Raw genomic sequence first — 22,182 nt, 5'->3', positions numbered from 1 at the left:
ATGGACGCCAGTTTGTAGCTAGCTGCTACAGCCTGTTGACTTCCACCTGAAGCTAAAACTCGAATGGTGATTACCAGTCTCTGAGTATACTGTGTGTACACTGATGCAAAATAAATGGTTGGAGACGATGAAGCAAATTGTCAAATCTACCTGCCGACATCCGAAAATATTTGAAATGCATTTCCTCGTCCATGTCTCTCAGTAGCTGGATAACCACAGAAAATTCACCCTCCTTCAGTTTCAGTCGCCACTGTTTGAAGTTTGAGTTTCTTCATGTTGAGTTTCAACACGAAGAAACTCAACACAGTGGCATAGAAACCCCACCGCCAACTAGCGTTTTGGCGGTGAATTGCAGAGCAACGCAGACACACCAACACACAAGTATAAATGCTCATAACGGCGTAGCCCACTTGCGTAGGCTACGGCGTAAGCTACAGTTTGTAGTACGCACAAGTATAAATCAGCCTTTATTCTCCTCCACCATCAGATTTCTGAACAGTTCATGAACAAATGAATGTTACCTTGTTATAACTTCTTGTTTGCACTATTTCAGTAATTTTTGGTAAGTTTATGACTTGGCACTGCACTGCTGCTGCAAAGGAAGTTTTGTTATCTAAGTCACTGATAATAAATCTAATTCTGATTCTAAAATGTTTCATTAGGCAAAAAATAAATTGCATTATAAAGCTTAAAACTTTAATGAATTCAAATTGTGATGCATGTTCTGTTGTCCTTCAAGGTTTTCTGTTTCTAATGAGTAAGTACATTTAGTGGATTGTTATTAAGGCCTGGGACAGGCCTTTTGGCCCACAGAGTCTGTGCAAATGATCAAGTAAGCATTGACACTAATCTCATTTTACTCCTTCCATTAAATTTCCTCACATTCTGCCAGTGCACCCATGCTAGGAGCTATTTAATCTACCAATCTTTGGCATGTGGGAAGAAACAGGAATGGTCAGGGAAAACCCATGGAGTCAGAGTGGGAACAATCCCACACTGGCAGCACTGGAGATCAGCACTGAACCCAGATTACTGGAATATAAAGCAGCAACTCTACCCGCTGCAACATGATCTCTGATGTGCTTAAAGCTCTATTGAATTTACCTTCTGTTTAACAATGCCAAGGAGCAAGAACAATTTGTGGAAATAATATCCACATATTTATAAAATAATGTTCAAAATATGATTGATCTCCTTAGGACAAATGTTGTTATGATTAGATAGACAACGTGTTTCATTTTTTAAAGAAAATTTTACTTTGAACTAAAAAAAATGTTTGAATCAAGGAACAAATATGTACAGATAACTACCATATACTTTGTCCAATAGAACAATTTGACCATGATTACTGACATGTATTGAGTCTTGGGCGTGAGTAAGAATAGTACTTTGTAATATTATGTTCTAAATTCTAAAATCATTAGAACAAATGCAAGTTTCAGCCAACAATCTAATACAATGTTATGACAGCTTTGAACTCTGTTCTGAGACTGCTTTCCAGACATATGAGCCATGCTCTAGAGAAATAACAGTGTTGCTGGCAAGAAAAACATGAAAAAAACAAATCAGAATGTTCTGCCTCAGTCAGTAGCACATTTGCCATGGAGATCAAAGAACATACTCAAACCCTACATTAAGGATTAAAAAAACAGGGCTTTTAAGTAGGTTAATCTCATTGCTGTATCCACTGTTCCCTTTAACCTTCATTTCATTCACATGTGTAGCCAGGTGACCACTGAATATAATTTTTTATTGTTAAAGTGCTCTCCTTGGTAATGCTAAAATAGCTGCCTGTGCCTTTAAGAGAAAATGGTGACATCATCTTGCACGGATGGAGTAGAACGAAGAGTTGCCCTAGAGAGTACGATGTTCAAGTGCTTTTCCCAGGTTTGGTGAGGAAAGGTGAATAATATTTGATAGTATCCATGTAAATCCATTTATATTTATTTTACAATCTAGAATATCAGTAACTTGACATGTTTTACATGTGAACAACAGGAATTCTGCAGATGCTGGAAATTCAAGCAACACACATCAAAGTTGCTGGTGAACGCAGCAGGCCAGGCAGCATCTATAGGAAGAGGCGCAGTCGACGTTTCAGGCCGAGACCCTTCGTCAGGACTAACTGAAGGAAGAGTGAGTAAGGGATTTGAAAGTTGGAGGGGGAGGGGGAGATGCAAAACGATAGGAGAAGACAGGAGGGGGAGGGATAGAGCTGAGAGCTGGACAGGTGATAGGCAAAAGGGGATATGAGAGGATCATGGGACAGGAGGTCCGGGAAGAAAGACGGGGGGGGGGTGACTCAGAGGATGGGCAAGAGGTATATTCAGAGGGACAGAGGGAGAAAAAGAAAGAATGTGTGCATAAAAATGAGTAACAGCTGGGGTACGAGGGGGAGGTGGGGCCTAGCGGAAGTTAGAGAAGTCAATGTTCATGCCATCAGGTTGGAGGCTACCCAGACGGGATATAAGGTGTTGTTCCTCCAACCTGAGTGTGGCTTCATCTTTACAGTAGAGGAGGCCGTGGATAGACATGTCAGAATGGGAATGGGATGTGGAATTAAAATGTGTGGCCACTGGGAGATCCTGCTTTCTCTGGCGGACAGAGCGTAGATGTTCAGCAAAGCGGTCTCCCAGTCTGCGTCGGGTCTCACCAATATATAAAAGGCCACATCGGGAGCACCGGACGCAGTATATCACCCCAGTCGACTCACAGGTGAAGTGATGCCTCACCTGGAAGGACTGTTTGGGGCCCTGAATGGTGGTAAGGGAGGAAGTGTAAGGGCATGTGTAGCACTTGTTCCGCTTACACGGATAAGTGCCAGGAAGGAGATCAGTGGGGAGGGATGGGGGGGACGAATGGACAAGGGAGTTGTGTAGGGAGCGATCCCTGCGGAATGCAGAGGGGGGGGGAGGGAAAGATGTGCTTAGTGGTGGGATCCCGTTGGAGGTGGCGGAAGTTACGGAGAATAATATGTTGGACCCGGAGGCTGGTGGGGTGGTAGGTGAGGACCAGGGGAACCCTATTCCTAGTGGGGTGGTGGGAGGATGGAGTGAGAGCAGATGTACGTGAAATGGGGGAGATGCGTTTAAGAGCAGAATTGAGCAGATGTACGTGAAATTGGGGAGATGCGTGGCTCTTCCTTCAGTTAGTCCTGACGAAGGGTCTCGGCCTGAAACGTCCACTGCGCCTCTTCCTATAGATGCTGCCTGGCCTGCTGCGTTCACCAGCAACTTTGATGTGTGTTGCATGTTTTACATGTGGATGCTTTAGATTTTCGCGAGTAAATTGATCAGTGCTGGAATAGCATGGTTGTGCGAAGTTCCTTATTGGCCTAGAAGATTAGTCTTTCTGGTAATTAAAACTATAAGGCAATATATTGTAAAAGTTTATTTTTGTCTTTCTTTATTATTTCATGACTTAATGTGAATATAACAGAGTAATGTGAATGTGTTAATCTCTGTTTATGTAGCGTGAGCAAGGAGAATTTGTTTCAAGGACTAGCCTATATGTGTTTGGAGGTTAAGCACGTGTATACCAAAGTGAGTATATCTCTTAGTTAAGACGAGATGTACTTATTTATATTTTTGATGTTGTATACAAGGTACAAGGTTGGTGGGATTCTAATGTTTGTATTGTTTTCTTTTAGAATTGCCGTGACCATATTGGTTTTGTATATTTTGTTTAATTTATTTTCATACTGCTTATGTTACAAAGGTGTGGTCCAAAATTAATCTGAGGTGTTATAGCAAAAACTGTGATTTTTAAAAAAATAATTTCATTGTTTTTATCTTGATACCCTCTTTCTGCATTAAAACATCTAATACAGATAAAGGAATTAAAGACGAAATAAAGTATTTGTTGTCCTGCATGGGTAATTTTCCCCAGGCTACAAAACAAGTCTAGAGCATCAGGAAGTTTTATAAAATGGGTCACTCCTCTGTTTTCATGGATGTCTGCGAGGAGCAAGAATTTCAGGTTGTATGTTACATAGGTTCTCCGATATTCAGTGAAACTACTGAACTAATTTCCATTGTCATTTGCTGTGCACCCAAGAAAGAAAACGGGAGAGGGAGTTACAGGTAGTTATCATGCAATAACTACCTCTTAAAATTTGAACGTCTGATTGTTTCACTTTACAAATCAACTGTTAGTCTTGAGGCACCTGTCTGATCACTTGGTCTTCAAAATTAGAGCAGCTCCACATACCTGAGGCCAATACTTTCATATCATTAAATAGTCTCTGAATGAAGCAGGATGATATTTTTACATCACCTAAAGTCTTCCACTAAGTGATCAAAATATCAACAAAAAATAATTCACCATGAATCCTAATCTATTAGCTCCCCATATCCACAAGTTATCCATAGTTATTGGCAATAAGGTGGGCTCAAATGGCCCGCTTTGAAATTAGTAACTAGTAGTTCTCCGAAGGTTTGCCATGTAGATGCCAAGCAGATATCGGCAGTCGTTGCAATTGTCCAATAATGCTTTTGATTAAATAAGTTGAAGTAATTGGGATTAAGTGACATAATTCCTACAGTCAGTCCTATCTCAAGATCTTTAGCATTGAGGGAAACAATTGCAAGACATGCTCACTATCCTACTATTGCTAATCATGCAGATGCCAGTAGAACCGTGTCCCTTGATTTTATCATAAGTGTAGAGGAGGCCAAGGACCAACATGCCAGAATGGGAATGGGAAGTGGAATTAAATGATTGGCCACTGGGAAATCCTGCTTGTTGTGGAAAGAAAAATTATAAGGTCAGCTTTTTTTCATTCATTCTTGATTCTGTTGTTTGTGAACTTGCAACTATACTATCCCATCAAACTGCAGAAAGAACTTATTGCCTCATAAAACATAAAAGGTGCTTGTGAAATCAAGTTGTTTTCTTTCTTACTCTTTAAATTTCAACTAAATTATATTACAGACATCCCACCCTGCAAAAACTCATTTCAGGGAGATAGCACCACCATTTCAGGGAGGTAGCACCCCCGCCCCCCGCAACCCCATATCCCTCCCACCCCGCCATCGACCTCCAAGGGTGTATGTAATACTTTGTTTAGTGATTTTGTCTAATTTGTAAACCAAGTTGGGTATATGCAGAAAAAGTGACATTAAAGTATGCACTTATATTATCATATTTATTCTATTACAACTTAAAGCAAGTCAACAGGGAGTTTGGCCTCATCACGTAGGACATCAATAGAGTAGCTCCTTAGCAGCCAGCCAGCTAGTTTAAATAACATTAGCTATGCTAATAAACGAATGACACCTGTTAAACTCACCTCAACATGTCTTTTATATTTTAACCCACCATGGGCAATAGAAAAGTCACTGTTGCAAACAGTGCAGCGAGCAACATTGTCATTATTTTTGTGGTCGACTGTAAAGCCTGCCCACAGAGAAAACTGATACGTCTACTTAGCAGGGGTCCCCAACATTTTTTGCACCGTGGACCGGTTTAATATTGACAATATTCTTGCGGATCAGATGACCAGGTGGGGGGGTGGTAATCACAACCGGAATATAGGTGATAAGTCAACTATAAGTCAGTTATAAGTGGCTAATACACTCAATTTTGTTTCTAAAAGTGTTTATCTAATGAATTTAATAGTAAACACACAGCACATATTTTCCTCACATGAATATAGTGATAAGTCAATTATAAGTCACTAGCATCATAACATTTTAAGTAACGATTGGATATTAAACACACAGCGCATATTTTCCTCGTATGAACATATAAAATCATTGCAACACACCAATATTGCTGAACTAGTGGGAGCCCTGGGCTTGTTTTCCTGCAACAAGACGGTCCTATCGAGGGGTGATGGGAGACAGTGATACTCGAAGGGGGTTCCTTGTGTCCAGTCTGTTCCGCAATTTAGTTTTCATTGCATTCATTGCAGAAAACTCCACTTCGCAGAGATATGTTGGAAATGGAAGCAACGTTTTCAGTGCTTCCGTGGCTATCTCAGGATATCCAGTCTTGATTTTGATCCAGAATGCCGGCAGAGATGTTATGTCATACATACTTTTCAGCCTGTCGTCATTTGCAAGCTCGAGGAGTTGATCTTCCTGCGCTGACATGGATGACACGTGCGTTCAAGTTCAACAGTGGGCGTGACAGGGAATGAGGAAAGGAGCAGCTGACTCATCTCGTTTCATATTGCCAAATCATATCGTTTCCTCAGGGCCCGGTGGTTGGGGACCACTCTTAGCACGAAGAGAGACCAATCAGGATGCTTGCTCTCTCTCTCCCTCTCCCTCTCCCTGTCAAAAAAATCGATTTCCGGGATATTGTATATAATTTTCAGGCATCAGGGAGCCACTATCAATATGCGGGAGACTCCTAGAACTTCCGGGAGAGGTGGGATGTCTGATATTATTTAGTTAATTACAGAAAAAACAGTATATGATCATCAGAGTTAAATGTTTGCATAACTCTGTCTGAGACAGGCAATGTAAACTTGAGGTTGGAGTATAATTTAGGGCCACACTGCATTTATGATAACACTACTCCATTTTCTTATTAGTGATCCCTAGTTTGGGAATTTTTGTCATTTTTTAGAAATGTCAATGGCCAGAAACTCAGTTATTTTCTAATGACATCCAGTTCATATTATCAGCTCTCCATATGGTATATGGGGGTTATCGATGTACATATATCAAAATAGAAATTGAAATGGAAAGCATTGATTTTCTGTGATGTCCAAGCATTCTTATATCTCTCTTAAGGATCTTATATTAAAGTTTACCACCCGGCCAATTTCCATGTTGTTACTATATCATTGAAGCTTGTGATGCATTTCTCCGCCAGCACTTCAAACCTCATTTTGACATGGAACAATTATTTATTCCACATAAAGTGGAAGTGAAACTGGTGTATATAAACATTGAAACAGACCACACATGAAACTATAACATTATTCAGTTATCACTACATCTTTATCCATGGCAAAATTCAGAAGAGCCTAGTGGAAATCTGAAAAGTCTTCCGCTCAAGACAGTATCTGTTGTGTATTTAATATTTTGGTAATATTATAAAAATGTATTGTTTGATGAAGCATAGTTTTCTGTTTAAATTTTCGGGTTATATGTTAAAGTATTTAAATAGAATATGTCAACATACCACATCACATACTTGCCTGTTTTGCTTATAGTAAAAATGAAACAAAAAAATTATTCCTGGCTCCATGTTCTTATTACGATGAGATTTATGGTTTAGCATCTACTGTAGTTTTTAAGTGATTCTAATACTCTTGAACCTTTGCCCATCTTCAAATCCATGTGTTGGCAATCTATCATATAAAATGCAGACGTCTTCCTAATTTTCCCTTTTGACTGTTCAATTCTATTTTCCATTGGTTTACCATTAATTTGAAACAGTACCTCAGATTTAACATTACCTTAGAGTTTGGGGATCCGGGGCGGGGGTAGGGGTGTTGGTGGTGGTTATATCTTCACAGAGGGCAGCTGATTCTGGAATTTGCTAGAGGAAGTGGATGGACGCAGATGCAGTCCCTATGTTTGAAAGGCAGGACAGGACAGGAACTTGAATAGACAAAGCATAGAATGCTTAGTTCAGAATGTGGACAAATGGATTTATTGTGGATGGGCAAAACGGTCAGCTTGGATGTGGCAGGTGATTGGCCCATTTCTGAACTGTATGATTTTATGACTCTCTTGCCTTGTTTCAAATAAATGTGATAACGTTATTCTTTCAGTGTAGATCAGTCTAGTGGAAGTGCACATTTGGAACTTGAATACATTGGCCAGTGGCTCTACAGGAGCCATTTAAGAGTAAACCCCTTTAAGGAATCTGAAATAAAAGCGATTCAAACATATTGTTGCAAATGACTATTTTTCCCTTTTTTTCTTTTTTTTTCCATGTTTATTATTTTAAGACACTGTCACTTAGCTATTATGGAATGTCACAGGGTGGTAACAGGCATCATGTGAAACTGTTTAAACTTTCTCGTGAAGTAAAATGTATGACAGATTCTGGTTCTGACTGAAAAAAACAAGACCAAAGTGCCTTCTCAAAGCGAATCTCTCATCTTTGGTGGTATGGAAGCCAATTTACATTGGGCCTTTCTTATGGTTAAGTGCAAAAAACTATTACTTGGAACTCGAATTTTGCATAATTTTGGCACTGTCTTATCGCTATTGCCTTCATTGAATAAGTTTCTCACATTTCACTGAATCTTTGGCTCCATGTTTCCTACATACTGTATCTGGCTCATTACTGATGGTGGACAAGCTCTCAGCTCTATCTCATGAGGGGGCTCACCACTGTTTTTTGTTTCAGTAATACCTGAACATTCCTTATGGCAACAGAAGAGAGAATCTGGCGTGAAGAAGTCCAAAGAGCTCTGCAGTTGAATTAAAAGTGAAATAAAGCATAAAGTAGCAGGGCTTTCGACCTAGAGCTGCCAAATCTTGCACCTCTTCCTATGAAAGAAAGATCTTTTAGCTGGACAAGCAGCACAGGCACATCTAAATAAAAACAGGAAATGCTGGAAATACACAGCATATTAAGCAGCAGCCGTGGGAAGAGAAACACAGCTAAATGCCTCAGGTCAATGACCTTTCATTAATGCTGGGAAGGGTCATGAATCAAAATGTTTCAAAACATCAAAGAAGGCCGAGGCGTGCATAGAACAAATGAATGCCTGTGATGGGGTGAAAACCAAGAATGACGGAGTGATATGAGATGTGGTGCTAAATGAGAGAGGGTGGTGAAGGATTGTTAATTAGAGCTCATCTGTCTGCATGGTGTAAAGGGAATGAATTTAAAAATGCTAGTAGGATACCACACAGAGCACTGCAGTTTTTGGAAATCTGAAATAAAGCAGAGGTTGCTGGAAATTCTCATCAGGGCACACTGTATCTGTGGAGAGAGAAAGCAAGCTAAAGTGTTGAGTGGACAGGATTGCCAATTTTGATAAAACTGGAAGGTTGTCTCTATAAAACAGTTGAATTCAAGTTTATGTCAAGCGCTGTAATATGCCTAGCTAGAAATCAGATGCTGCTCCTCAAGCCTACTTTGTGCTTCAATGTAACAGTTTAAGAAGCCAAAACCTGAAAGGATGGAGTATAGGACAAAGAATTAAAGTGGGAGTCATCTATAAGCCCCGGATTACTTTTATGGACTTCTTGAAGGTGCTTTGTAAAGCAGACACCCTATATGCATTTGGTTTCTTTGGTATAAAGGGAACCACGTTGTGAGCATTAAGCGGAGAACACTGTCACAGATGGGCTCTTCAATGGTGGGAAGGGATGGACAAATGTGGTTTATAGAAAAGTGCTACATGAATGAGGTGAATGGCTGGTGGAGATGGAAGACCAAGCTGGTTGTCAGAGAAGAGGTCATTTCTTTAGACGAAAGAACAGCAAGGGAGAACATATCTGATGGTGGCGTCAAGTTGAAAGTGAATGAAATTATCAGGGATAATTTATTGAATTTGAAGGTGGATGAGGTAGATCTTGAGGGCATCCCCTGTTCTTCTTCAGCTTGTAAGAGAGCTGAGAGCAAAAATACAGGAAATGGAATAGAAGTGTCTGAGGACATTGGCAATCATGACTGAGGGTCAGTAAAGGGGAGGAGGCTGGGAGTGGAAGGGGGCAGTCATAGTTACATAGTTAAGTGAATAAAAAGACAACTCTAATATACTAGCTTAGAAGATGTCACTAGAAAGGACAAAACTGAGCCAGAAAAACTGTGGGGTAGAATAGAGTTCTCTCTGGAAGCAGGTTACTGACTCATCTTCCTGGAAATGGAAAGGAATGGTCACATGTGCTTTTTGAGGCATAGAGACCATATGACTACTAGGTCCTGCATCCAGGTCCTTGCTTCCTGTCATGTCTCCTTCAGGGCATCCCAAAGTAATGTAATCCTTTCTTTTGTCCTCTAAAATTTCAGTGTTGGCGTGTGACCAAGTGGTTAAGACGTTTGTCTAGTGATTTGAAGGTCGCTAGTTTGAGCCTTGGCTGAGGCAGCGTGTGTGTCCTTCAGCAAGGCACTTAACCACACATTGCTCCACGACAACACCGGTGCCAAGTCGTATGGGTCCTAATGCCCTTCCCTTGGACAATATTGGTGGCGTGGAGAGGGGAGACTTGCCGCATGGGCAACTGCTGGTCTTCCACACAACCTTGCCCAGGCCTGCATCCTGGAAACCTTCCAAGGCGCAAATCCATGGTCTCATGAGACTAACGGATGCCTAGAAGAAAATTTTTCAACAAGGGGAGGAATTGGCAGACTTTGATGACTCTGGCTAGCAAAGTTTATTCTTCTTTTCTGGGAATTGCTTGTTTTTGCTATCTCACTTGACTCTACAGTATCTAAAACCCCCTTGGTACACTGATCCTTGTAGCATTCTTCCAAGTAGTTCCCTTGGATGACGGGGTCACAAAACGTAAGCTGTTCAGAGGTTAGTGGATACTCTGTGCAATTCACTGCTTACTGTAGGTTCTTAAATCCTTCCTAAACAAGTTTTAAGCATATCGAAAATTGCAGTTTCATATCAAAAATATTTTCCCTACTGCTGTCTGTTTTGGATAATTATACTCTCCTAAGTTTTCAGTATTGTGGCAGATTTTATCAATTTCCTTTTAAATTTTAAATAGGCTGTGCAATCAGAGCTATTTGTCTTATTCTTTGTTATTCTTTCACTCAAATCATTTGGATCACGATCAAAAAACTAACTGCTGGAGGAATTTACCCAGATGAAGAGTTCTTGATCCAAGCCACTTACAGTTCATTTCACTCCATAGACACTGCCTGACCAACTTAGTTTCTCAGGCAATTTGTTTTTTTTTGCTGCAGATTTCAACATCTGCAGTCTATCTCTTCATTGAGATTCATTTTCAATTACGTCTCTATTTAAGATTACAGTGGTATTTTATTTGTTAGATACTTCTCTGTGGTCATTGGAAGGGATATAAAAGTTTTATTTAGGGTGTTCCTATTTTATAAAGTGCCTCAGATTTCATTCAATATCGATCTTTATCAATGCCAACTCATACGTGTTGTCTATGCCAAGTGTGTTGAGATGATGATAGTGCATTCACTGAACTTGCTTTGGAACAAGCAGAATCCATGAAAAATTTGAGTAAATTTAAAATTTCTTTCTTAATTGTTTGTCTATAATATCCTATCTAGTTGAATAGTTTCCTTGCAATCTCTTTCATGTAAATGCTAACTAGTAGTTAGCTTTTCTGAGTTACTTTTTCTCTACTGCATCTTTTTCCAGGATGAGTCTTTCCTTTCCAGGACTTCAGAAGTGTACTCCTTTGTCAAAGAACAGGGTTTCCCTTCCTTCATTATTGATCCTGCCTTCACCAGCATCTCCTCCATTTCCTGGGCATCCATGCTCACCTGATCTTCCTTCTGCCTTATCAGTGATAGTTGTTCTTGCCCTTACCTAACACCCTGTGAGCCTCTGCATTCAACACATCATTCTAAGCAAATTCCGGCACCTCCAAAGGGATCCTACCACCATACACGTCTTTTCCTTCCCCCACTCTCTGCTTTCTTCAAGGATCACTTCCTCCGTAATTCCCTTGTCCATTCGCCCCTCCTGACTAATCTCCCTCCTGGTACTTATCCCTGCAGGCAGCCAAAGTTCTACACCTGCCCATTCACCTCCTCCCTCACCCTCCTTCAGAGTCCCAAGCAGTCCTCCTAGGTGAAGCAACAGTTCACCTGTGAATCTGCTAGTTACTTATTGCATCTGGTGCTCCCGAGGTGGCCTCCTCTACAATGATGAGACCCATCGTAAATTAGGGAACTGCTTCAGCGAGCAACTCTGCTCCATCTGTCAAAAGCAAAACCTCCTGGTGGCCCAACATTTCCATTTCTGTTCTGACATGTCAGTCCATGGCCTCCTCTTGTGCCACGATAAGGCCACCGTCAGGGTGGAGGAGCAACATTTTATATTCCATCTGGGTGGCCTCCAACCTGCTGGCATTGATCATTCCTTCTAGTAAGAAAATAATTTTCCTCCCCTTCCCCTCTTCTTCTATTCCCCCCTCTAGCCTCATTCCTCTTCTCACCTGCCTATCATCTGCCCTGGTGCCCATTCTTTCCTTTCTCCTACAGTCCACTCTTCTGTCCTATCAGATTCCTTCATCTCTAGCCCTTCCCCTTTACCTATTTCATACACTTGGCTTCAGAATCAGGTTTATTATCACTGGCATTTGTCATGAAATTTGTTAACTTAGCAGCAGCAGTTCAATGCAAAACATGATAATATAGAAAGAAAAAAAAGTAAATCCATTACAGTATATATATATGTATATTATATAGATTAAAAATAGTGCAAAACAGAAATAATATAAAAAACGTGAGGTAGTGATGATGGGTTCAATGGCCATTTGATGGCTTTTTAGAACAGCTTGTTGTTGAGCCCACTAGGGAATCGGCTGTACTGGATTGGGTATTGTGTAATGAACCGGAGGTGATTAGAGAGATTGAGGGTGAAGGTACCCTTAGGAGGCAGTAATCATAACATGATTGAGTTCACTGTGAAATTTGAAAAACAGAAGCCGAAATCTGATGTGTCGGTGTTTCAGTGGAGTAAAGGAAATTACAGTGTCATGAGAGAGGAACTGGCGAAAGTTGACTGGAAAGGGACACTGGTGGGAAAGCCAGCAGAGCAGCAGTGGCTGGAGTTTATGCGAGAAGTGAAGAAGGTGCAAGACAGGTATATTCCAAAAAAGAAGAAATTTTCGAGTGGATAAAGGATGCAACCGTGGTTGACAAGAGAAGTCAAAGCCAAAGTTAAAGCAAAAGAGAGGGCATACAAGGAAGCAAAAATTAGTGGGAAGACAGAGGATTGGGAAGTTTTTAAAACCTTACAAAAGGAAACCAAGAAGGTCATTAAGAGGGAAAAGATTAACTATGAAAGGAAACTAGCAAATAATAATATCAAAGAGGATACTAAAAGCTTTTTCAAGTATATAAAGAGTAAAAGACAGGTGAGAGTAGATATAGGACCGATAGAAAATGATGCTGGAGAAATTGTAATGGGAGATAAGGAGATGGCAGAGGAACTGAACAAGTATTTTGCACCAGTCTTCACTAAGGAAGACATCAGCAGTATACCGGACACTCAAGGGTGGTAGGGAAGAGAAGTGTGCGCAGTCACAATTACGACAGAGAAAGTACTTAGGAAGCTGAATAGGCTAAAGGACGATAAATCTCCTGGACCAGATGGAATGCACCCTCGTGTTCTGAAGGAAGTAGCTGTGGAGATTGCGGAGGCATTAGCGATGATCTTTCAAAAGTCGATAGATTCTGGCATGGTTTCGGAAGACTGGAAGATTGCAAATGTCACTCCACTATTTGAGAAGGGGGCAAGGAAGCAAAAAGGAAATTATAGACCTGTTAGCTTGACATCGGTGGTTGGGAAGTTGTTGGAGTCGATTGTTAAGGATGAGGTTACAGAGTACCTGGAGGCATATGACAAGATAGGCAGAACTCAGCATGGATTCCTTAAAGGAAAATCCTGCCTGACAAACCCATTACAATTTTTTGAGGAAATTACCAGTAGGCTAGACAAGGGAGATGCAGTGGATGTTGTATATTTGGATTTTCAGAAGACCTTTGACAAGGTGCCACACATGAGGCTACTTAACAAGATAAGAGCCCATGGAATTACAGGAAAGTTACATATGTGGATAGAGCGTTGGCTGATTGGCAGGAAACAGAGGGTGGGAATAAAGGGAGCCTAATCTGGTTGGCTGCTGGTTACCAGTGGTGTTCCACAGGGGTCCATGTTGGGCCTCTTCTTTGTACATTGTACATCAACGATTTGGATTATGGAATAGATAGCTTTGTGGCTAAGTTTGCTGATGATACGAAGACAGGTGGAGGGGCCGGTAGTGCTGAGGAGCGGAAAGTCTGCAGAGAGACTTGGATAGATTGGAAGAATGGGTAGAGAAGAGGCAAATGAAGTACAATGTTAGAAAGTGTATGGTTATGCACTTTGGCAGAAAAAAAAATGGGCAGACTATTATTTAAATGGGGAAAGAATTCAAAGTTCGGAGATGCAACAGGACTTGGGAGTCCTCGTACAGGATACCCTTAAAGTTAACCTACAGGTTGAGTCAGTAGTGAAGAAGGCGAATGCAATGTTGGCATTCATTTCTAGAGGAATAGAGTCTAGCAGCAGGGATGTGATGTTGAGGCTCTATAAGGCGCTGTGAGACCTCAGTTGGAGTCCTTATTTAAGAATGGATGTGCTGACGTTGGAGAGGGTACAGAGAAGAATCACTAGAATGATTCCGGGAATGAGAGGGTTAACATATGAGGAACGTTTGTCCGCTCTTGGACTGTATTCCTTGGAGTTTAGAAGAATGAGGGGAGACCTCATAGAAACATTTCGAATTTTGAAAGGCATGGACAGAGTGGATGTGGCAAAGTTGTTTCCCATGATGGGGGAGTCTAGTACAAGGGGGCATGACTTAAGGATTGAAGGGTGCCCATTCAGAACAGAAATGCAAAGAAATTTTTTTAGTCAGAGGGTGGTGAATCTATGGAATTTGTTGCAATGGGCAGCAGTGGAGGCCAAGTCACTGGGTGTATTTAAGGTAGAGATTGATAGGTATCTGAGTAGCCAGGGCATCAAAGGTTATGGTGAGAAGGCGGGGGAGTGGGACTAAATGGGAGTTTGGATCAGATGATAAAATGGTGGAGCAGACTTGATGGGCCGAATGGCCAACTTCTGCTCCCTTGTCTTATGGTCTTATGGTCTATTTAGGAATCGGATGGCAGCCGGTACGTAGCTGTTCCAGAATCACTTAGTGTGTACCTTCAGGCTTCTATACCTCCTTCCTGACCTTCCAGATAGCCTTCTTCCGCTCCCCCAACTTTTCATTCTGGCATCTTTCCCCTTCCTTTGCAATCCTAAAGAATGGTCTCGGCCTGAAATGGCAACTGCGTTCATTTCCATGGATATTGTCTGACCTACTGTGTTCCTCCAGCATTTTGTGCATGTTAATACTATGGTGTGATAAACAAATTAGGTTGGTAATCCAGTAGGACACCCCTACACAGCCAAAATAAATACTTGAATCAAAAAATCTGTGGAATGATTTGGCTTTTCTGAGTTGTTTGGATTAGGTTTTTTAGAGCTACTTGATTTTCCTTGTTTCTTACTTATCATTCCTAAATACTTAATATCTTTCAATATTTACTTGTTGTCCCATTGTTTTTGTAGCTATATCTTAATCATAACCACCATATTCAAATTCTCACAACAAAACAATTTCTCCAGTTTTTGAATACAATGTACAATATTGTGCGTAGTTTAAATATTTCTAATGTTAGCTCCCCCGCTTCCTTTAAAGCAATTATTTATGCTTTTACTATCTGATTTATATCATCTTTTGTCATTTTAATTTTCCATATTCTATCTTTTATTTATTCTTTGGTTAGATATTTCAAAGCATTCTTTCATCTACATCAGTATAACATTTTCATTTTATCTTGGTTTAGGTGCAATTCATTCTAATGCCACAATGGTAAAGTCCAATGAAACTAAATCTTTCCATCTCATAGTCAGGCTTTATCCAATGAGTGACTTTCCTAATCTGTTTGTCCCATGCTAATTTGTAGAAAGTCTGCATAATGATCTTTGGGTTATTAACTGTGATATTCTGCTTTTCAATATAGCCATTAGTATTTCATATTTCCTCAACAAAAATGCTTCTTTGAATTTTCCTTCATAGTTGGTTCTTGCATGGATTACAACAAATTGATCTTACACTGAGTTCCCAGATCCTTTATCAATTATAACAAGATTTCTCTAACCCCAGTAAAAGAGAGGAAACATACAATTTGGAATGATTTTTATTTTAAAGACTACCTCATATATCTTCTGAATTATATTATTTTCTATAATTACAGTATTTCCATTTTGAAAATACTGCCAAACACCACTGTGCTTTGATTAACAGTCTGGCTATTCTTCACATAGCCTTTCCATTATCCTCACAGCTAATGAGCCCTTTGTATCTTTTGGACAGTAGCAATGTCTGCTAGATCATGTTGACTCCCTCTGGACGTTGAACTTAGCTAGCTATTAGTTTTCTTTTCCTCTACCTGTGGTGGATGGCAGAACTCTTGGAATTCCTTCTATTTCCTTCTGCTGGGTGGTATCCAACTTATTCTAATGGCTTCCAACCTCATGATTTTGAACTAGAGCAAAGAAACACAGATGGATACTACCAAAATGCCTGTAAAGAACAGTTTTAAAATCTATAAGCTCTCATATACAACACACACATACAAATACCTGCTCTGCAATGCTTTAATTGTATAAGTGTGAGATAAGGATTTTATATCAATGCCTTGCTATCGTTGGTCAAGAATGCAAAGTTCTTACTTTCCTAATCTCAGTTAATCTCCTTGAAACCGTGGGTATTTTTTGCCTTATTTTAATCTGTTTCATTGTGACATTTTTTTAATGTCTTGCACTGTACTGCTGCTGCAAAACAACAAATTCCATGGCATAGGTCAGTGAGAATAAAACTGACACAGATTCTGTCATACTTTGCTGTGTGGGTAAATGTGCTGGGAATAGCAGAATATTTTGGTGACATCTCCTCAGAAAATACAAATCCAATGAATCGCATTTCCAATGAAAACATGGGTGGTGACTCAGTATAAATAAGTCCCACAATAAATTCCCCTAACCTTTTCACCTATCAGTAAAATTAGTCTCTTTCTATTCATGTTATCACTCTTGTGAGCCCAGCAATAAGCTATAGATAATATAACAATATTAGAAAGAGAAGCAGGAATGGACCAATTGATTATGAATCCTGCTCTGCCAATAAGTAATATTGTTGATGACCTAACTTTGGCCTTACCACTATCCTGCTCGTTCCCCATACCCCCACTCCTTTTCTTGTTTGACTATATCTATTGTTCTCTGCCTTGAATGTATTCAGTGACACTCTTCCTGCAGACCATATATTCATGGTCAATGATGGTCCAACAATTTCTGACCAATGCTCTTCACGGGAGAGAATCTATGTGGTTTGCTCCACAGGTGACTCCTGTTTTGACTCTGTAATAGCAAAGCAATCCACCCAGCTTCAAGAAAGAGGATGATCACCACCTTTTGCAGAATAATGAGGGAGGAGTAATAACTAGGATCTGAGAAATAAGTTGAAAAAAAACCTTCATAATTCATCCAATATAATATGTAAAATAAATGAGGCGTACAAGATATTATGTGGCATTTATCAAGCAGATAGCTGGAGACATTTTTCCCTGGGTGCAATTGGCTAAAATGAGAGGGTATAATTTTAAGGTGATTGGAGTAAAGTTTAGGAGGGATGTCAGAGGTAAATTTTTTACACAGAGAGTGGTGGGATATTAAAGAGACTGTTAGATAGGCATATGGATGATAAGAAAATGGAGGGCTATGTAGAAGGAAAAGGCTAGATTGGTTTTAAGAGTTGGTTAAAAGGTCAGCACAGCACTGAAACCCAAAGGGTCTGGACTGTACTGTAGTACTCAATGTTCCATGTTTAAATCAGAGTCTTTTGTCAAAAATTGCTGGTCTTTCCCTTCTAAATAGAGGATTTATGGAAATAAACTGCAATGAGTTGAGACATAATGAAATGTTCATACGACAAAACCAGTCATGCAGCCGTATTTCAAGTCGTTTTGGTGGAGAGACTTCCTCGATGTGCTCCTGAGGTTCTGCCGTACAGGATCATACTGCTGCATTTTGGGATGCTTCAAGCTACCCTATCCAGACATGAACTTACAAAATCCACGGGGTACAATTCGGAGCAGGGTGGGGCAGGGGAGGATCAAAAATGTAGTGACATTGGATAGACCATGAAAGAGCAGTAGCAGTGTACATTACAGATATGCATACTGTTGCTGCCTATTAAGTATTCCAGTGACTGATAATTTAATGACAGATGTTTATTTTTCAGACAGGCAAGGGGGGTGCTGTTATATTATTCTATGTGAGAAACTCAAATATTGCAATTTCATATCAATTTCATAACAGCCCATTATAAAGTAAGACATGATGATGCAATGCAGAGGTCTGTGTAAGATTATAGCTTTCAGGACTGTAGGGAAGGGGAGTGTGATGGAAGTTATAATATACTGGCTATTGAAAGCATTTGATGCCAGTTCACTTAAGGAAATACTTACAAACAGCAGGTTCCAGGAATGTAATATGAACTCCTTAAAATGAATGGAAATATGTTCATGCCATAAACATTGACGAAAGAAAAATTTCAAGGAAATGGAAGGGAGATCTTACACAACTTGAAAATGCTCAGCACCTTAAACATCCACTTGCTCAGTCACAGTTACATTGTGACTGCAGTGTGGACCATCTACAAGAATGTCCAGCCTCCAAAGAAAAAGGAACTGAGATGAGGAGGAATTTCTTCAGCCGAAGGGTGGTGATTCTGCTGTGTTCATTGCCACAGAGAGCTACGGGCGCCAAGTGATTGGGAGTATTTAAGGTGAAGATTGATATGTTCTTGACTTGTAAGGGAATTAAGGATTAAAGGAGAAGGTGGGAGAATGAGGTTGAGAAAAGAAAAAAAAAATCAGCCATAGTTGAATAGCAGAGCAGAGCCAGTGAGACAAATTACCAAATTTTTCTCCTATATCTTATGGTCCTGTTGTCTTATCCTATGTTCCCTCTGATGTCTTCTATTGTTGTGCGGACTAACCATTGTTCTGAGGCGGAAATTTTGCATTGCCTGAAATCTGCACGGTACTTTACTATTAACATTATATAAGAGAAAATTTCAGCTGCACGACAACAAAGGCAACGTGCATGGGGACGTTTTAGTTACTGTGCGGCTGCACGGCCTGGCAGCTTAGAGGAACAGTGGTCAGATCTATCAGATGCTTCAAAACACGCTCAGCAGCAATTCAGGAAATCAGTTTACTACTCCTTGTGAATGCAGAGTAAATGCTCGCCTTTCCTACAAGTCTCACATGAATTAAAAGGTGATAAATGTGATTTGTCAGAACAAGCCTGTCCACTGATAACACACTTCATAGAAAAGCTGACTTTGAAAAAGAGGACCACATTAATTAAAAGTGCACATTGTTGAAAGCTTCCAAGTGCCTTAGCTAAACCACCAAACTCAGTGCAAAGCAAAGATTTCCTATTTAGCTTCGTACCACATAAAAAGATTTACTAAAAGCACCAGGAGGAATGCTTATAATATTCACCACAATAATTATACTTAGAATGGTTAAAATCTCAGATTTAAATATACGGTTCTGACATGCTCTATACTTGAGTTTAGAGCAGAAGTTAAAGCGGTGATTTGGGCTTTTTACGTGGAAGTATACTTACAATGATGCTCCCTTACTTTGTCCCACTCTCTAGACTGTAAACTGAGATAACACTTGGATCGTGGTCATTGCTGTCTGACTTTACAGACAAACACGGAAGCAACCAATACCAATACTTATTAGGAGCGAGCAGTAGCCATCACACCCCTAGAGACAGCACAGCCCCTTAATATGATTATGCCTGACCTGACTGTAATCGCAACTCCATATTCCCATTCACCAGCAACCTCTCACCCTTCCAAGACCCCTCAAGACCCAATACATTTCAATCAAACCACCACTTAGAGGATAATACCCCAAAATACTAAACTTTCAACACATGGAAATGATTAAAACAAAGCAGCCGTTTTCATTTATTTCTTGCTCTAATGAGGGGATGGACTCGTAAATCTATCTTCAATTCTTCTCAAAAATAGTAGCGTTGGAAAAAATAGTACCGTAAGATATTTTAAAGGATTGTACAAAGACAATTGACTTGCCAAGATTTCCTCATTCGAATCCATTAGAAACCATACTCCGGAAGATATCCAATACTCTATTTCAAAGTGTTGCAGTAATAAATTTCAATCCATTATTAAAATTCCTTCAGTGGGACCCGGAGCAGTAAACCTTCAAGAAATATAATTAGCTAGCTGGAAGCTTCACTGTAGAACTACTGAACTGCTGAGCAACCGGGAATAGAGGGATGCTGGTAGCAGTATCTTGTTCGGACAATATGTTTCTAATAAACTTCGCACCGTATTCCTTTCATTTGATCATCACATCCGTTTCCCTCTCCGTCTTGTGTCTTACATTGTACAAGGCAATGAAGTTATTAAAAATTAAAGCAAATGCGGGAAAATGTTTATTCACTGCCAGATGTACAGTGTGTGGTAGTGCCCGAAAATAATATGAAGAAGTAAGTTTACCATTAAACCTTAATGATCGGCAGCACTGAGAAGTTCGGGATAACTGTAGCTGTTAAATCCAAAAAAAATCATGTTTTCTTACCGACAAGCAGGATCAGAGCCGTGCACTGCAGCTTCCGTGACATGGCTGATTGATTATTACTATTATCACAAATACTTCGGAAGAATTCTGTTTTGCCCAGAGAGAAATACAAAGAAACTGTCTGATCCGTTGGAATCCAGCGTGCTCCAGTGACAAGTTCTGTAAGTTCTGTGGCACTCGGAGTAGGAGCTATGAGGAAATCTTCAGGCATTTCCTGTTTGCCCGAGATGACAGAGGATAAAATCCGACTCCACATTTTCTGCACTCAGATTGATGAGCGCGCTTTTGAACGTATATACACGGCTTGCGGCTGGCGGGAAGCAGCACATTAAACTTCGCCCATATGTTCGCATCAAGCGCTGGACTTGAATCAGCGGACGGGGCTTAGATTCTTTCTTGTAAATAACGGGGACGGGGGCTGCAAATCATGCGAGAATCACACTGCGCAAGTTAAACTAGCTCCTCGCAGTAAACACAGCGGTTTGCAGAGAATCCAGATAAGCATCGCAATGTTTGGCATGGGTTTGCCCCTTCCGAAGTCCGACCTAATATCGCAGTCCAGGATTGCAGACTCACTTATTAGTGATAAGTAGTAAACAGTGCAGAGTTTATTAGGCAAACGATTTCTTAGGTCTTATCTGGACTTCAGCAAATGGGATTTTATTTTCCCAATAGACTGGTTCCAGGGATGAAGAAGCAGCAGCTTTTGAAGAAGTTCATGAGCTAGTACAGAATTTACCTTTTTAAAATTAAATTTGTTCTTTCGCCTTACAGGAATAGATACACCCAGTAAAGCCAGTCATGCACCTTGGTCTGGTATGAAAATAAACACGGATTTTTTTGACAATATAACCAATTATATTTGCTACTGCTTGTATTTGCCAAGAGAGGAAGGCGCGCTGGGCGCAGATTGTAAGGTAACTGCCTATGCTGGCGCTGCAAAATGGTTGGCACATGGCCTTTGGAACATCAGGGCCAAATCAGAGCCGCTCTCATCTCGCTTTAGGCGGTCCGTCGGGTAGTCGATGATTTGCTCGCCCTCCCGTCCTGTGGGCTCTGAGGTGACTTCTAACTCCTAGGTGATATCCGCAAATTCTGCCGGAAGTGAAGGAAGGGGCCGATAGGACAGTTGGGTTAGTTAGTTTATCGCCTGTCCCCTCCACTTGACCTCGACGTGCGCCACAAAAGGAAATTAAAATACTTGATGCCTTTCTGGATGCCTCTCCGGGCCACGGATTCCCAAGGGGCTGTGAGGATGTTTTGGAATATGTTTTCAGGGATGCCCTTGAAGTGTCTTCTCTTTCCTCTTGGAAGTCTCTTAATTTGACAGAGGTCAGAGGAAGGCGCTTTTCTCAGGAGTCGGGTGTCAGGTATGCAGATGCACTGGTTGCACAATTCCCTTCCTTCTCCTGACAGTCACCCAGTTACCTGCCTCCTACAATTTAGGGGTGACAGCCTCCCTGTAGCTCCTATCACTCACTTCCTCAATATCGTGTATGAGCCTAAGGCAATCCAGCTGCAGCTCCAGTTCCTTAACACTTTCTCTGAGGAGCTGCAGCTCAGTGCGCCTGGTGCAGATGTGATTATCCAGGAGACTGGATGTCTCCCCGAATCCCCACGTCTCACACACACAATGAAGCACAGCCCTGGAGCCATTCTCACTGCAGTAACGGTGCCCTAACAGATGAGGAATGAAGAATAAAGAAGAAGAAACTTACCATATACTTACTACACCCAAGCCTGATCTCACCTAAGCCTGATGAACCAAGGCCACTTCAACACTGGCACATACACACAATGGCCTCTCCGCTTGCCCCTGGGTTATTT

General features: G+C 40.7%; 1 protein-coding gene across 1 annotated transcript in view; it reads right to left on the bottom strand.

Annotated features, from left to right (window-relative positions):
* Positions 1-20,852, bottom strand: part of itga1 (integrin, alpha 1) — a 227,008-nt gene extending 206,156 nt beyond the window's left edge. The window contains exon 1 of the mRNA XM_063042906.1: positions 20,356-20,852. Within this exon, the coding sequence (XP_062898976.1) occupies positions 20,356-20,611 (256 nt within the window). The 5' untranslated portion in view covers positions 20,612-20,852. The remainder of the gene's footprint in view (positions 1-20,355) is intronic.
* Between the last annotated feature and the right edge of the window lie 1,330 nt (positions 20,853-22,182).

Source organism: Mobula hypostoma, chromosome 3 (assembly GCF_963921235.1).
Source record: "Mobula hypostoma chromosome 3, sMobHyp1.1, whole genome shotgun sequence".
NCBI classification, from domain to species: domain Eukaryota; kingdom Metazoa; phylum Chordata; class Chondrichthyes; order Myliobatiformes; family Myliobatidae; genus Mobula; species Mobula hypostoma.
The sequence above is the reverse complement of the archived record's forward strand: the minus strand, read 5'-3'. Positions and strand labels throughout refer to the sequence as shown.